At 38.8% G+C, this 17,704-nt stretch overlaps 1 protein-coding gene across 5 annotated transcripts in view; it reads left to right on the plus strand.

The window, feature by feature from the left end:
- Positions 1-17,704, plus strand: part of RANBP9 (RAN binding protein 9) — a 59,159-nt gene that overhangs the window by 20,852 nt on the left and 20,603 nt on the right. For all 5 annotated transcript variants that reach the window (XM_050941592.1, XM_050941590.1, XM_050941591.1 and 2 more), the window contains exons 3-6: positions 7,854-7,906; positions 11,519-11,686; positions 14,547-14,569; positions 16,303-16,487. In XM_050941592.1, coding sequence (XP_050797549.1) covers positions 7,854-7,906; positions 11,519-11,686; positions 14,547-14,569; positions 16,303-16,487 — 429 coding nt within the window. The remainder of the gene's footprint in view (positions 1-7,853; positions 7,907-11,518; positions 11,687-14,546; positions 14,570-16,302; positions 16,488-17,704) is intronic.

The following is a 17,704-nucleotide window of genomic DNA, read 5'->3' on the forward strand; positions in this document are numbered from 1 at the left end:
CTCTGCATCTTGGAGAGTGGCATGTTGGTAGAGGCATCTCCCTGGTTTGTGACGGAGTTAAAGGTAACTCACAAAGCCAGCATTTTCTTCATTTTGTGGCACAGAATGCCTTGAAAGACCTGTTTCTGGGCAAGGTTGCACTAAAAGATCTGTTCCACAATTCAAATGTTTTTGGAGGTAAAGGGCTGTTGGGGATGTGCAGGTTGTGACATAGGCACAGGATGTGGCTGAGTCCTTGAACACAGGCGCCTTAGTCTGCAGGAGGATTGTCTTTCCAACATGTCCAGCACCTGGGTCTGAAGTTTTAGCCATTTTTCTGTCCTCCTCCCTCTTCTTTGACATGCTTCAGGAACCCTTCCCTCCACACACCTTTCTGTCTCTCTTTGGTTGTGTTCAAGAGCTCTTTGAGTGCCCTCTCTTGAGCACCTATTTATCTTATATAGGACAGGCATATACTTTATGATAGCACCCCTGTCCTTGGTCACTCCAAAGTTTCAGTTGCTATGGGGGGAAAAAACTAGTTATTCAACTGTAGTATTCATACCAACAGTGATAAAATGTTGACTCTCCCCCGCCCCCCTTGATGTTGGAATTGCACTTCCTTGGGCTTTTTTAAGTTTTGGGATTTGCTTGGACATGGTAAGACACTTCCAAATTATTCCCATTTTGAGTAGGATCATTGGCCCTGTGGTATGAAGGTGGCAGCAGGGAATTAGTTGCTCCACAACTAGGAGGATAATAAATGAAAGGTGCAGACTGGCATGCTGCTAGCGGAGGGAGGGGGCGGGGGGGAAGCATCAGTCAGCCTAGTTAGTTGACTTTACACTTCTGTAGGCTGTGCTTACTATGGAGCAGCAGTTTTCAACCTGGAGTCTGAGGGTCCCTGGGGGGCTGTGAGCAGATTTCAGGGAGTCCGCCAAGCAGGGCCAGCATTAGACTAACTGGGGTCCAGGGCAGAAAGCCAAAGCCCTGCGTCCCCAAGCCCCACCCCCTGGCGCTGAAGCCTGAGCAATTTACCTTCACTGGGCCCTGTATGGTGTGGGGCCCCAGGCAATTGCCCTGCTTGCTGGCCCTGCCTCTTATATGCAGAAAAACAGTTGTTGTAGTACAGGTGGGCCATGGAATTTTTATAATGTTGTGGGGGGCCTCGGAAAGAAAAAGGTTGAGATCCCCTGCAATGGAGGATGTTACACTCAAGTGTGTCCACAAGAATCAGAGGAGGGTAATTTTCAGAAAGGCAATGGACAAACCATGAAAATATGCCATGCTCCTGTGTGCCAGAATCGTGACCCCAGAGCAGGTCTTGAAGTGGAAAAGATCCACAAGCTATCTGGACAGTGTTCCAGGATTGCCATGTAATCTTGGTGGTAAATTGGAGTATTACCTTTGTCTTAAACTTTCTTTTGTAACACTTGAGGATTAGCATAAATAAACAGAATTCTGCAGTAGTGCCAGAGCAAGTGAATTTCATAAAGTACCTTAAAATCTTTCTTTTTGAGATGTCAGTATAGCATGATCTGGTCAGTTTACCTCGTAAGAACTTGCATTGCCTCAAAGCTGAGGGCAGTAATAAAACCAAGATCTAGAAACTTTTGGGGTGGGGGGAGGGGCTCTCTTCTGTATGTGGTGGGTTAAATTCTTATAGTGCTTTTCGTTGTTTAATTTTTGCACCATGCCTTGTCTGAGTTACCTCCTAATGACTCATATTAGCTATAAGTGGAGAGGGCATTAATAGAACGGAGCATTAATAAAAGTGAGTCACTTGTTTCCCCCCCCCGTATTTCCTGCTACGATAAAAAGGGCTTTCCTTTTAAAATTTTAACTCCTGTGGTGTTGCCATCTTGGGTATGGGGGCATACTTAGGGGAGGGATAAACAGACACAATGGTAAGATGTGTGGGACAGGAGACAGCAAGATAATTAGTGGTGGTTGAGTTAGCAAAGAGGGGGAAAATGGCTGCATTTATACATTCTTTGCCATGGCTGCCATTTTGACCAAGAGGGGTGGGGGTGTAAAAGCTCAGGAGTCAGTGAGATTTTATACAAATATTATAGTAGTCTCATGATACTCTGAAGTAAGTTGCTCAAAACCCCTTTCCCATAATCTTGTAAAAACAAACAAACAAACAAAAAAAAACAACCTCTACCCTGATATAACGCAGTCATGAGGAGCCAAAAATCCCTGTTGCGTTATATCAGGGTAGTGGTGGCCGGGCTGCAGCAGTGATTTAAAGATTGATTCCGCTGGATCATGTCAATGACCTCTGTTCGTTGTTCTGGGGCTAATTCGGGGGATATCTGTACCTGCCCTTGTGGGCCATCTGCCTGGGATGGAGCTGGCAGGACAGCCAGACGAACAGAGGCTGCTAACAGGGAGTTTTGCAAGGGAGTTTGGAAGGAGAGCGGGAAGGGAGCAAGGTTCACTTGCTGTTTGACCACAAGACCACACTGATTCATGTGTATGACTGCGTAATCAATGATCAGAAGAATAACACAGGTATCTGAAACCCACACAGGGTGGAATTGCAAAGGAAAGACTCTGGCTGCATGCTAGCATATAAACCGAAAGATAACAGCCAGCCAGGATAATCCTGGAGCAGTAGAAGGCACACAGGTAAAGAGGCAGACCACCCAGGTAGTCAGCAGAGCAGCATGGGATACCAGCAGGATGACTTGGCAGTAAAATTATGTAGCATTTACCACAAGATGGAGATGCACCCACAACTACTTTAATGAGATGAGGGAGGATTTCACTCTCAGCAAACACACTTCCAAAGTAAAGTTGTTAATGCATATTCAAAGGCCAGATGATTTGCAACAATATATTTTGTTTATAGACACCAAGCACTTTCTTGTGGGTCAACTTGAATTGTTTCACATTAAATTTGAAGTGTAGACAAAACGTAAATCTAGTGAAAAAACACAGTGCTCTGTTTATGGCTACCCATTTAGCAGATTACATTTTACAAAAAGAGAATTCAAATAGTTGAACCTTAACCTTTTTGTAATTCCTTAGCATTCGGAGGAATTTATATATTGGTTGAAGTGCGAGTTTGATTCTGCATATAAGATAGAGGATACTCTGATTTCAAATAGACAGCTTGTTCTTGTGCCATGTGATTAGTTAGAAACCTGAAGAAAGAGTGTTTACATTAAGAAGAGGGAAATATAAAAGCCTCTAAATACTGTTAGGAATAGTCCTTTTTAGCATTTCGTCTCTAGTTCTATTGTCAACTTAAGCTTTTATCCTGCTTTCTCATGGGCTGATTAAAATGATTGTATATGGTGCATGGTTAAGATTACACTGTATTTTGAAATATTAGTTCATACTGAATCTTGCTAGAACTTTATGACTTCATGATTTCCTTCCAGATATTTGGTTTAAGGCCCAGACACTCTCTCACTGACCCACCCTCTTCCTCGGTCTACTCATATCAGTAGCAAAATGGGGGCTGGTTTTTGGGTAGGGGAAGAGGCAAGGAGGGAACTGCAATCTTTAAAATATACATGCATCTTTGAGCTGTAGCTATGTTCTCATTCTCTCCATGTTCTTTAGTCATATTGGTTTACAGATTGACTGATTGCATTTTGAAGTGAGTAATGCTGCTTCCTGTTGTGTTCTCACCATCTTTACCTGGACTGTTATACCATGACATGCCCTGAGTGCGGGACGGGTAACTGTCCCTAGCTTTCTTCGTGACTGCCTCCGAAACTGAGCCCCACTTTATGCCTGTGCTTCCAGTAAGTGTGGCAGTAATTGCCCTGGACAGCAGCCTAGAGTCTGACTCTACAACTTGATCCTGGCCTACCATTGCCTTTTACTTCATTGTCCTTTTGTGCTGGGCCCCTTCATAAATCCATATATTTGCCCTTAATTTTACTCCAGTTTCAAAACTATAGAAATTCTCGATATGTGAACCTTAGGGGTGCCGGATGTAACTGCAATTCATCTAATGAGTGTTTCTTGTACAAGCAGTTATTCTGGGCAAAAATTTGTACTTTTTTTAATCTTTCAGTTTCTAAAACACTTAATCCATAGCTCTAGGTGCTGGATAACAAGTAAAAATACAAAAGCTTTATTATTTCAACTAATTTACATGCAGTATTTTAGTGCTCAAAGAGGAAATCAGTGTAGGTTGTGATTTGCAGTAACTAAAATTGAGAGCCAAAGTGTGCTGTTTTTGTCAATATTTGATTTCACATACTTGACTGATTTCTAGCTCATCCTTTCCTTTTTCAGAGTTCTACAAGAATATAAATTAATTGAAATACTGTCTAGTTTCACGTTAGTTTCCATAAAGACACTATGCTGAAACCCTTTAGCTTTCTTAGCAGTATTAAGTGACTCACATGGTATCTACAGTAACTGTACTGTTAGTGGGGAGGGGTAGTTAGTGTGCCACTTTCTTCACCACATGAAACCACTGTCTACAGCTGTATTAAATGACAGGCCTCTTTTTTAGACTAATATCCGTAGAGCCATGATTTAAGTGATATGAGGTGGAAAGAAGGGGGAAGAACTTTTTTTTTATCTTCACAGGCAGGAGCATCTTCTGCTCCTTCTTCAGATTAAATGGAAGTTCTGACCAACATATTGCATGCAGTCTCATCTTTCAGTGTACTTGATCTGTCTTTGATCCTGCAGTTTGACATAATCTTAGTACTGTTCTTTTATAAAATACTGACATGAAAATTTGACTACCAGGCTGAAAAAATGTTTCTGGTGTAATTTGGTTAATTTTAAACTGTGGACGCTTTCTTGTAGTTAGACTTCATAAAGAATCTGTCTAAATGGATGCCAATTAAATTGATATCCTTTACACTTGCTTACAGAACCCTCTTGTCAGTTGTATTTTGACTGATTTATAATTTTCACATTGGAGTCTTCATATATTGGGAATTATAGGCTGACCTTGTAAATCTGATCCCTTTACATATTTAATGGAAATCTAGGTTTTTCCATTTACATTATTTGGAATAGTTATGTTGACTGTCTTGATCATTGCCTCATAAAGTAATTAAAAGTCCAACTCCTAACCCCTTTGTTTACTGACTGATGCTTCAGCTTCTTTGTATCAGAAACTATGACATTCATCTTTGAAGTGCTGAGGTTCCATCATGGATTGTCAGCACTTCAGGGGTGTGCATGGGATACATCAGACATCACTAGAGGGAATGCTTTGGATGTAGCGGTACATGAGGCAGCAGGGAAGCAGCTAATTGTGGTGATCAGATGTGACAGGAAACCCTGAATTCTCACAAGTAAGCATGTTACATCCATGTTGTACTGGTCACTTTCAGGCCATTTAGCTCATGGCTGGTTAGTAGTTGTAGTTAAAATACCAAGTTAACTTCTACTCCATAATAGAAAATGTATTTGAAAATCAGATGTATACAAAGACAAAAATGTTAAGAACAAGCTTATTAGCATACGCTATTTTCAAATTGGCCTAGGGGATCTTTTTTGCTTAATACTGTTTGTTCATTAGCTACTGTGCCTTCATTGATTTATGTATGCAGTTTTGTAATCATGTTGGACCCAGGATATTAGAAAGACAAGGTAGATGAGGTAATATCTTTTAATGGACCAACTCTGAGTAGCTTCTGTGATGGGTTTGGTCACAGACCCCTGTGGGACTGTCACCTGATGTGCCAAGATTATCTCTGAGCCTGTTTTCCCTGCCAGCTTGGGACTCCAGTAACCCTGCCTTGTTGAGCCAGACATGTTAGCCCGCTGTAACACAGACCCAGGTCTGGTCCATGCCTCCAAAGCTGCAGACTTTAACCAAAAACTGCTCAGCAGGTCACCTATCTCCAGCACTCAGACACCCAGTTCCCAATGGGATGCAAACCCCAAATAAATCTGTTTTACTCTGTGTAAAACGTATACAGAGTAAACTCATAAATTGTCCACCCTCTAGAACACTGATAGAGAGAGATGCACAGCTGTTTGTACCCCCATGTATTAATTACTCACTCTGGGTTTACTAATAACAAAGTGATTTTATTAAGTATTAAAAGTAGTATTTAAGTGTTCTGTCTGTTGTAACTTGAACTTTGGTTCGAAGTAATCAAGCAAAACAAAACAACACTCAAGTATAAGCCTAATACATTAAGAAACTGATTACAGTTAAATCTTACCTTCAGAGATGTTCCAATAAGCTTCTTTCACAGACTAGACTCCTTCCTAGTCTGGGACCAGTCCTTTCTCCTGGTACAGTCCTTGTCATTTCCAGCAGACATCTTAGGTGTAAACCAGGGGTTTTCTCATGATTGGAATCACAGACTGTCAGGGTTGGAAGGGACCTCAGGAGATCATCTAGTCCAACCCCTTGCTCAAAGCAGGACCAATCACCAAACAGATTTTTACCCCAGTTCCACAACCCTGGGTTTAGCAGGCCAATGCTCAAACCACTGAGCTATCCCTCCCTTTGTTCTGCTCCACCCCCTTTTATATATCTGGCACAAGGTGGGAATCTTTTGTTTCTCTGGGTCCCCAGGGAAACCTAGATTTCTCCTTCTAAATGGAAAAGTACCAGGTTTAAGATGGATTCCAGTATCAGGTGACATGGTCACATGTCACTGTGAGCCCCCTCCATTCTTCCAGGGCTGGCCAGCACATATATAGGAAGGCTTGCAGGTAAAATAAACCATTTACAACCAATTGTTTTAGTGGGAGCCATCAAGATTCTAAACCACCATTTAATGGCCCACACTCTGCATAATTACAATAGGGCCTCAGAGTTATGCTTCATATTTTTAGCTTCAGATACAAGGATGACACATGTATACAAATAAGAGGAATATATTGAGTAGGTTATAACCTCTGTAGTGATACTTACAAGAGACCTTTTGCATGAAGCATATTCCAGTTGCATCATATTACACTCATAAACATATTTCCATAAAACATTATGGAGTGCAACGTTACACCACCTCAGACCTGAAGGAGAGCTCTGTGTAGCTCAAAATCTTCTCTTTCTCTCACCAACAGAAGTTGGTGTAATAAAAGATACTGCCTTTTCTTTTGATTTCTGTTATGTGAACTAGCTTGAACTATTCTCAAAACCACAATAAATTGAACAGTTTGCTTAGGTTAGACATATCTTACTGATAACATCAGAATGGTCATACTGGGTCAGATCAGTGGTCCATGTAGCCCAGTGTCCTGTTTTCTAACAGTGGCCAATGCCAGGTGCCCCAGAGGGAGTGAACAGAATAGGTAATCATAAAGTGATTCATCCCCTGTTGCCAATTCCCAGCTTCTGGCAAACAACATTCAAAGACCATGATTAGGAATATTAGGGTGACTTTAATAAATGTCTTCTAAAAATGCACATTTGTTTTTAAATGTGCATGCAGTCTAAGTGTGTGCATTTGGTAAAGTAATTTTGTTTCTGTGTTTTCTTAAGGGATTGGTGGACCCTCCAGGGGTTCATCTTTCTCTGGAATTGCCTTCTCTTCAGCAAGGCTTCTTTGATTCTCCCTCTTCATAGCAACAGTTACTGGCCTAGTGAAGCAAGGCCCTATTGTGAACTTGATGGCCTCCATTAGTGCTTTTATATAAAAACTGAGATGTTTGCAGGAGAGGGAACTTGTTCCAAAATTATTCCTCCCTCAGGGACACATACCTCATCCATGATGCACCAAATCAGCAAGTACATTGGGAATGTCTTTCCTGTTTTGATTGCGCTGCCACTATTCCAGTTTGTACTGCCAGTGTCTTAAATGATCTCTCAGCAATTTAACTGGCACTACATTCATCAGGATAATGTTTCTTGGAAATGTCTGTCATATAGTTTTGTTCATGTATTGTAAAAGAAAGATAAGTTTGTTTTATTTTGATTTTTACAGTTACATGGGAATTGGGCTTTCTGCTCAAGGTGTAAATATGAACAGATTACCAGGTACGTTTAATGTTTGTGTTTGATTTTAGAAACAATTAAACAATATATTTAACTTAATGGTTCTACAGTATAGTAAGTAATATATTTTGAAATCTGTTTGATCCTGATCAACGTCAACAGTGTGTTTAGCAGGACATAATACAATATAAAGACAGTCCTTGCTATTGTAGAGCTTACAGCCTAAAAAGTTAATTCTTAATCATGGTCACTGTACTTTGGCTCTTAAGGCATTAAAATCAAGGGTGGATAAAAGCAAATAAAATTAAACCCTATTTTTTATTTTAAATAAGATTTTTTTATTTAAAGTAAATGCAGGCTTATTTTTAATAATCTATTTAAAATTCGCTTGAAACTGGCAACCTATGTTAAAGTCTCTGCTTATTATAATCTATTAAAATGTTTTAAATGAAATATAAAAATAGTGAACATTATATGTTTAGTGCCAGAGTTCTGAAGTCAAACCACTGAAGAGGTAGAAATCACTGGTTAAGGATCTGGAACCAGTCAGTTCAATCCACTGTAAATTATGCTTAATTTGTTTAATAAATGAGTTACTTTTAAATACAAATTTTTTTGCTTATGTATCCAGAACATTTAAGGTAGTTTTATTTAATAAAAACATTAAAATGCTATTTTTGTGCATTTTAGTTGAATTTGAATTTTAATCTGAAATCACAAGTAAAATATCTAAGTAAGAAATCCATCATTCACCATTTTTTAATAAATAAAAATTAGAATAAATGTAAGTTAAGCTACGTAACTGCATAAATAAATGTTTTAGATCTAGTGTATCCTGCTAGTTAGTGAAGAAAGCACTAGATGTAGTGTAAAAGCTATATTAAGTTGGTGTGAGAAGGTGAGATTTACTTAATGTTTTAATGGTTACTAACCTTGCTTTAGGAAAATAACATACAAATGCAAAACACAATTAAAACTGATTATTTAAATCAGTGTTCCTGGTTTGCTGATTTAAATCATGATTAAAATAGCTCGTTTTAAATCACTGACTTAATCAGTCCAGCCTATTAATATCCATCATACTTTTCCTTTTTAGACTCCACTAAGACACTTCAGCTACAAAATAAATACAAATCTGGTAAAAGAAGCAGTTGTGTGAAAGCCTGAATCACAGAATGCTTCCTTGCTCAGTAAATTTGTAGTACATAATTTTCTGATAGCTAACAGAGATTTCCTGCTGTGAAGCATATCATTGTTATGAGTAGAGCAGGACATCTACTCTTGTCTCAACGTTGGTTCCTTATCTGTTTTAAGAATGTTAAGGAATGCACAGCATGGTGCCAACCACAGGTGCTGACTTCGAATTTTCCCCAGGGGTATTCAAGCCCTGCTCAGCCCTGGGCCCTGCCCCCACCCCACTCCACTCCACTCTGCCTCCTCCCCTGAGCACACCCCGTTCCCGCTTAGAGTGACCAGATGTCCCGATTTTATAAGGACAGTACTGATTTTTGGATTTTTTTCTTATATAGGCTCCTATTACCTCCTACCCGCGTCCCGATTTTTCACATTTGCTGTCTGGTCACCCTGTTCCCGCTCCTCTCCATCCCTCCCAGTGCCTCCTGCATGCCACGGAACAACTGATCCACAGTGGACAGGAGGCGCTGGGAGGGAAGGGGAAGAGTTGCTTGGCAGGGCAATCAAAGGTATTCCCCACTAACTTTTTTCCATGGGTGATCCAGCTCTGGAGCCACTCACAGAGTCAGCTCCTATGGTGTCAACACTCACATGCTTAACTTTGATCACACAAGTAATCCATTGATTTTCAGGATCAGGGCCTATATGTTAATACAAATACATGGAATATGGGGGTTGTACATTGTGACGTGTTAGTATATATTTTACCTGGTTTTTCAGAGATTTTAAACTTCGCTATTTCAAATCGTATTGGCCTCCTCCCCTTTTTTTTTAATTGCTTGGTTTTTTAAGAAAAATAGTAGTAATCCTATGGCTGAGATTTTAAGTGCTCAGAGGCTAGCAAAACAAGTTAGTTCTGATAGTAAACTAAACTGATCCTGTAGTGCAATATATAACATTTACTGTCTGTGCTGTCAAATGTGTCCTTATTATACGTGCATTCAAGATATGGCTGTTGTGGGAACCATAACTTCCCCAAATTGTAGTGTTTGAACATTTCACCTAAAACATTGTTAAAGAAAAGCTTCAGTGTAATACAGTAAGATTCTGATCGCTAAAATAGCTGCCCTTTGAGTAGGACTGGAAATGCAGCTCCTATTTTTGAATACATAAGAAATAGGAGACATAAAAAATGCCTTTTTAAAAAACTTGGTTAATTTTAACCAAATGTAAATAATGTTAAATTAACCTTGCAGCATCTTTAGTCTCCAGTTTCTCATGCATCCAAACAAGCTGCATTTTCAGTCTAAGCCTCCTGTCAAGAGTACAATAATGCCAGCATCCAATTAAAAAAAAAAAATCCTGAAAATTCAGGAGAGCAGTCCTGAAATTTTAGTTCTGTGGCTCTTCCTTTGACAGTTACTGCTGGGTAATCTCCCATGACTGGGGCTGTTGGATAGTATTCAGGAAAATGGGTTATACTTCCAAGTAACTAGCTCTTCAGGCAGATTGTATATGGATCCACATTCCCCACTTCTTTGGAGTCCGTTAGCTGCCGATTATGTGGAATGAAACTGGGTTGGAATTGGGGTTTGAGCTCCTTTATATACCCTTGCATCAGATGTCTGCTCTCTTGCAGATCTGAACATCTGATGCTTACAAGATCACTCCTTTCCAGAGAGTTTTTTGTGTTTGTCCTGAGGGAACACTATAGATGCTTCATTCATAACTTTCCTTTTGAAAACAGAGACAAGTGTGCAGTTGTGTGAAACTTACTTATTCTCCAGCTTCTCCACATGCAGAATTAGGCCTTCTTGATTCACTAGTATTAGTGACATTTCCCCTGAGTTCACTTCTGGATTTGAAGGTTTTTAGGGCAGCAAGGCTAGTAGTACTACAGTCTGTGGGCTTGGCTATCATGTGGAGGTAGTGCTACTTGCTGCTGAACAACAGTTAAGGATGTTCAGAAGTGGCTGTGACTTTCTCCGGAGACATGTCTGGGTCTTTAGACAATCTGAATGTGACCGTGACATGTGCCTTCAAGTATGGGTGTTGTAAAGGGTGGGAAAGTAAGAGGAAACCTTATTGTTTTATTGGGACATGCCAGACATGTAGATAGCTTTAATATTCAGACAGTAGATCTAGTCAGTTGTCAAATGTTGACAATTTTGAATGTCAAATCTTTTTAAAAAGGGAGAGGGAATTGACAGTATTTGCAACACTTTCCCTTTTTTTTCTTGATTAGTCTATTTGGCACCCATAAATAGAATTATGTGTTCAACCATTTTTGAAAGAAGTTGATATTCATGTGAACCAGAGCATTTTTATGTTAGCAGTTTGTGTCTGTTGTGTATTGGTAATAGTTATTTTACTGTTTTACAGGAATAATGGTGAGTGTAGTAATCAACCTTAATAAAAAACTGCTTGGATTGTAACAAGTAAACTTTTGCTGTATGTTTATTTCTTTCCATTAATTTGTAGTGGAAACAAGTGAATAAAACTTGAAATGCTTTGTTACAGGTTGGGATAAACATTCATATGGTTACCATGGAGATGATGGACATTCATTTTGTTCCTCTGGAACTGGACAACCCTATGGCCCAACATTTACAACTGGTGATGTCATTGGTTGTTGTGTAAACCTTATCAACAATACCTGCTTCTACACAAAGAATGGACATAGTTTGGGTATGGAAAACAATCACTGCTAATGACAGCTGATGTCATCAAACTTAGTGCAGTTTTTTGTACATTTAAAATCTTAAAATTGTGTTTATACTGGTCCCTGACATTGGAGTCAAGATTCATAAGCACCTTAAATATGGACCATCTTTTTTTAAATGGGATTATACTCCAGGGCTTTAAATGAACAGATAAGAAAAATGGAAAAACTTACTAATGCAACATTAAAACCTTATACATGAATTTGGAGGGGTTTTCCCACACCATCTTTCCCAGGAGATCTGCGTATATTTCAACTCGTGGTGACTAAGATCTGGCATCTGAATTTTCTGAAGGTCTCTAGTTTTCAATTGTCGCAATTAAATTCAAGCTTATATTTTTGAATTTGTAATTATATACTGTGTGTTACTGTTAGATGAAGTCTGCTAACAAATCTAATTACCCTTTGTCCCAGAGCATAGGAGAATGCATTTCAAATATAGTGTGTCCCTTTGTGAGCAGCACACTGTCAGTAGCCAGCCATTTAGAGCTGGAACAAAGCCACAAATTAGTTACATAGGCCATCCCAAATTTCTGCCAGTTAACCCTTCACCGTATGTTTTAGCATCATGTCTCATTATACCACATTGTACAGAAACTTTGAGGATGAGCACAGCAGGGATGGGTGGTGTTAATCTTACATAAGTTACCTGTCTGGCACTTCAGATAGGTTGCACACACTTTAGTGACCAAAGATATTTTTCTTTCCTCATGTCTTGCATGTTTGTATTAGCAGTGGGTTAAGGAGAGGGTTGTGGCTTGGTGAATAGGTTTTGGAAGACTGTTGAAATGGGGGCTAATGGAATAAGGCAGGGGTCCCCAATGTGGTGCCTGTGGGCGCCATAGCGCCCGCCTACTGGCCGGCAGATGAGCATCTGCTGAAATGCTGGCAAAATTCGGCAGCGATGCCTCCGGATGATGGCGCTTGTCGGCGGCATTTTGGCGGATGCTCATCTGCTGCCACGGTCCTCCACCAGACGAAAAGGGCTGGGGACCATTGGAATAAGGCTTAGACGATGTGAGAAAATGACAAAGGGGAAGAGTTAAGACGTCTCTTGTTGGTAGGAGTGGGATTAGGAAAGAAACTGGCTGTAGATTTAGGCTGGAGCTTAATATAGGCCTTGAAGAGAAGGGCAAAAAGCTTGTTTAAAGTCATGGAAAGCTGTTGGGAGGTTGCAAAAGTGAGGGGGTGGAGTAATAAGATCATAGCAACACGTAAGAGATCATTCTGGAGAAATTGGAGGAGGAGGTGACAGTTAAGAATTCCAAAGAGGAAGAGGATTGAGTAGTCAAGGCAAGAGAAGATTAGGACATGGACAGCAAGTGAGCCATATGGAAACGATGAATTTTGGATGCGATGGAAGAAGCAGCAGGATCTGGTTACAGTTTGCTGGGGAAAGATACGGAGTCCTATATCGAGGGCCTCAGTGATGAGGATGGAGTTAACGGTGGTGGAAAATGAGGTTGGATTTAGGAGGAAAGATTAGAAGCTTTTGTTTTTGCCATAGTACATTTGAGATGATAGTGCTGTATCGGATGGAGAAATAAAACAGAAGTAGATTTGAGTTGTCAGCATAGATGGACAGCTAGTAAGGTTAAAAATAAAATCCTTCAGCATGAAGAGAAGAAAATTATGATATACCCTGTGGGTTTCAGATACAGAATTTCACTCCTTCAAAAGAATCTATTTGAAATTGGAATTATTTTTCTAAAATTTACTTAAAGCTCTGGGAACATATAAAGGTTAGACTTTATTTTTATTTTTTCTTAATTCCAGTAAATTCCAAAATTACTTTTCTGGTTTTATCAGCTTCTCATATTTTATAACTAGATACTAAAATAGCTGGTTTAACTTTTATCAAACTCTAGTAGAATACTTAGTTTGGATCAGAACTAATTAATTTTCTACGAAGCCTCTGGCAAATGTGCTACTTCTGCTTTAATTTTTGCAAACAAGAAAAGTTCTATGCATTGCCAGTAGGAGAGACTTCTTTGCAGTAAACTTTCATCTCATTAAGTATCAGGGGGTAGCCTTGTTAGTCTGGATCTGTAAAAGCAGCAGAGTCCTGTGGCACCTTATAGACTAACAGACGTATTGGAGCATGAGCTTTCATGGGTGAATACCCACTTTGTCGGATGCATGCATTCACCCATGGAAGCTCATGCTCCAATACGGCTGTTAGTCTATAAGTTACCACAGGACTCTTTGCTGCTTTCATCTCATTATTATAGTTGCATATGACAGAACTTGTACATTGCCAGAATATATTATGAAAATGCTATTGCTACTTTTTTCTGTAACATTTAAGACAGTCAACTATGGCCTAAATTTTCACACTTGTTTGCTTAAAGATAGGCTGTCAAATCTATACTTAGACTCCTATATAACATGGGTAAGAGAACTTAGCTTTAAGCTACCAATTTTCAAAATATTGGTCTGAATATTTCTGTATGGTAGTTTAAATGTTTATCATCTTTTGAAAATATTTCTTTTCTATTTGCCAAATACTTACCTTTTGGTTCCTGTTACTACTATACTAACTTGTGCAGAAGCCTTATGGATGTCAGCATGCCTGTCATACATACTTTTTGTCTGGGAAGTTTTTACAAACTTACAACGATTAGAGAAACTAAATATTTAGCATCTAGATATTCCCTATTAGATATTCTCCAACAATTGTAAGATGTGACAAATTTAACTGACTACTTGAATGCTCTTGTATACTTTTTTAAAATAAAAAAGCATCTAGGAAGTTGCTTGCTTTTTCAAATACATTTTGAATACAAATATATGAATAATTTTTTAATGCATCTCTGTTTGTTGCAGGTATTGCTTTTACGGATCTACCGGTAAGATAAGTGGATTTTCAAACAGAAAATAGAATTTTATGCATACTATAAATAACTGTTTCAAATGTACTATCACTGTTCTTGTCTAGCTTATGCTTATTGGAAATGTGCAGTATGCCCTTTTTATATCATTTTATATCTGGTTTTCAGTTTGACAGATATCACTGAGGCAACAACTTGAAACTCAGTATCTGTAAACACTAATACTGAAAAGCAAATAGTTACAATTTTTTTCTCTGTTCAGATTTTAGTATCAGGGCATTTACTTGAGGATTTTGATCAGAAAATCAGGATGAGAATGTAATACGTGATTTTAAAATATTTTATTTGTATACCCTGTGTGCTTGTCACCAGTTGAGAGAGAATCTGTGAACAATAATGATAAAGCTAACTTATTTTATATTGTAATAGTTTTATGCCCAAATATGTAAGTATGTATGTCTGTGTGTTCATTCTTGGGAATACCTGAGTTGGAAGCACAAAATGCCCATTGTTCAAACACAAATGGTGGCTATATTATATGCAAAGACTTCTTAAAACACCTTTTGTGTGTGTGTAAAATCACAAATTTAGGCATTTCCTCCAAGAAAGGCTATTTTTAATGTGTCAATACTAATCACACTTGGCTTTTTAATCGTAATTTAGTTCATAGTACGAAGTATGTAAACTAATTATTTTAAAGAAATTAAAATATCTTAATATTGTGACATTCTGCATAAAATTCTATAAACCCTAGTTTATCTTTTGATTGGATTTTATTCCAGCAGCATTCTATATGAATGCCCCCCCCCGTACCATGGATACACCATGATGTCTTTTTTTTTTTTTTTTTTTTTTTGGCCTTTCTCTCATTCACATCATTTTCAATCTGGACTTTGGTGTTGTGATTTAGAGGACAACGATTTAGACACACAGTCCTGTTGGAGGGCATCATTGCACCACTAGGTCCTAAGAGAAAAAACTGAAGAGACACTATTGGCATCCAACAATTCATTCTGATCCTAGAACACACAAGTGCTGGCAAAACAGATTTTTACCCCTTTGGGAATTGGGACCATATTTAAAAATTCACTGTGAAGGCCAATCTCTGAAAAGAAAATAGAATTTAGAAGACAATGCTTTGAAGTCATTTTAGATACAAATCAAAGAAATCACAAGGGCTTTAGTGAACTGGTACCGTTCTTTGTAGGCATTATACTTGAATTTCTAAGCTAAGGAGTTGCCCCTGTCATTTCAATTCTCTACCTTAAAACATTGCTAAAATATCTGAACTTTACTGGTGGTACACCTGAAAATGGAAATGACCCACTTAATACATTTGTGTTAAATTTTTTTGCTCTTGTTTAGAAATCAATATTTTTTTTAAGACCAGGATTATTTAACTTGGAGATGCATGTTTTCAACATAAAATCGAAGCCAAAAAGTGTGGTGTTTACCATGCTTTAAAAACTGCATTTGTTAGCTTGAAGAATTACCAGTGTTGAGGTTTGGATCTCAAAATAATGGGCAGTGTTTTATTTTCTCTCCCACTGGTGACAGAGTTGTTTTGTCCTCATATTGCTGAGTTGGTATCAGTTACTTAAATTTGACTAACCACTGGGTATGCTAGGAGAGTGAGTACTACTTCTCCCCAGTGAGGGGTGTGGGTGGGGATGTTGAAGCTGATTAAAAAAGGGGGGAATTTGGAATAAGAGGAAAAAGTATTGATTTAAAAAAAAATAAATCTCTTTCAGCCAAACTTGTACCCTACAGTAGGGCTTCAAACACCAGGAGAAGTGGTAGATGCTAACTTTGGGCAGCATCCATTTGTGTTTGACATTGAAGACTATATGCGAGAATGGAGAACCAAAATTCAGGCTCAGATCGACAGATTTCCTATAGGAGATCGGGAAGGAGAATGGCAGACAATGATTCAAAAGTAAGAATTAGAGGGATTTTAAAGAGTGTATACTTAAAAATTGCTAAAAGGGATTTTAAAATGGGCATTTAAAAAAAGTTTGTACGAAATCTTAATTAAATTCAACTGTTCAAATAGTTTTTTAACAAATATAGGCAGTTCTTAAATGTTCCAGAGAACTTTGTATTTGTCCTGTCATATTGAAGTGATGGTAAAAAATGAAGTGCATTCTTTGATACAGTTAGAACTATTACCATTAAGATTCATCAGGGCAGCTGTCTGGCATATAAAATTAGTGAAAAGCTATATAACGTTTGACTTCTTGGTCACTAGTGCAAATGCAGCCTTGATCAGTAGTGACCGAAAACTATTTCTGTTGAATAGCCATTGGGATGGCATATGTAGAAATCTCTGTCAGTTCAGGTCTTGGTAGACAGGTGTCTGTATCAAAGAAACAACTGTATCACTTGACACTAAGCCCTCGTCCAGACTAACCCGCGGCATCGGCGGGTTAAAATCGATTGCTCGGGGATCGATATATCGCGTCTAGTCTGGACGCGGTGTATCGATCCCCGAGCGCGCTTACATCGATTCCGGAACTCCATCAATCCGAACGGAGTTCCGGAATCGATGCGGAGAGCCGCGGACATCGATGCCGCGCCGTCCAGACTGGTGAGTACCTCGATTTTAGAAATTCGACTTCAGCTACGTTATTCTCGTAGCTGAAGTTGCGTATCTAAAATCGATTTTAATTCCTAGTCTGGACGTGGCCTAATTGACACAGATAATGGCTGTCTCAGCAGAGAAGCAGGGGACTGAATGGCCTATGGAGATTAATAACTGTTTATCTGGCACCCTGAAGTGTGCTAGTTGCCTCACAAAACATGGAATACACTAAGTCTCTGCCCCAAAGAACATTCAATCTGAAATGACAAGTGAAGGTGAATTCTGTGTGTGTGTATGTATGTATGTGTATATACGTATAAATTAAATAATTATTTTTTTTGCCTAACTCGGGTAATTTAAATTAAACATGCCTGAAATCCTGTATTTTCAGTTGGCTATGGTTTTTACTCACTGCCAATATTGTTTGTGTTTGTGCCATGGAGCAGTGTGTATGTGCTGTGGAGTAGCGATCCCTATATGTAATTTGTTTAACTTTGTAAAGTACTTTGGGATGAAATTTGCAGTTTAAAAATTGCTGCTCCTCTCTCTTTCTCTCTCATAGCTGCCTCCTT

Source organism: Gopherus flavomarginatus, chromosome 2, assembly GCF_025201925.1.
Source record: "Gopherus flavomarginatus isolate rGopFla2 chromosome 2, rGopFla2.mat.asm, whole genome shotgun sequence".
NCBI lineage: Eukaryota > Metazoa > Chordata > Testudines > Testudinidae > Gopherus > Gopherus flavomarginatus.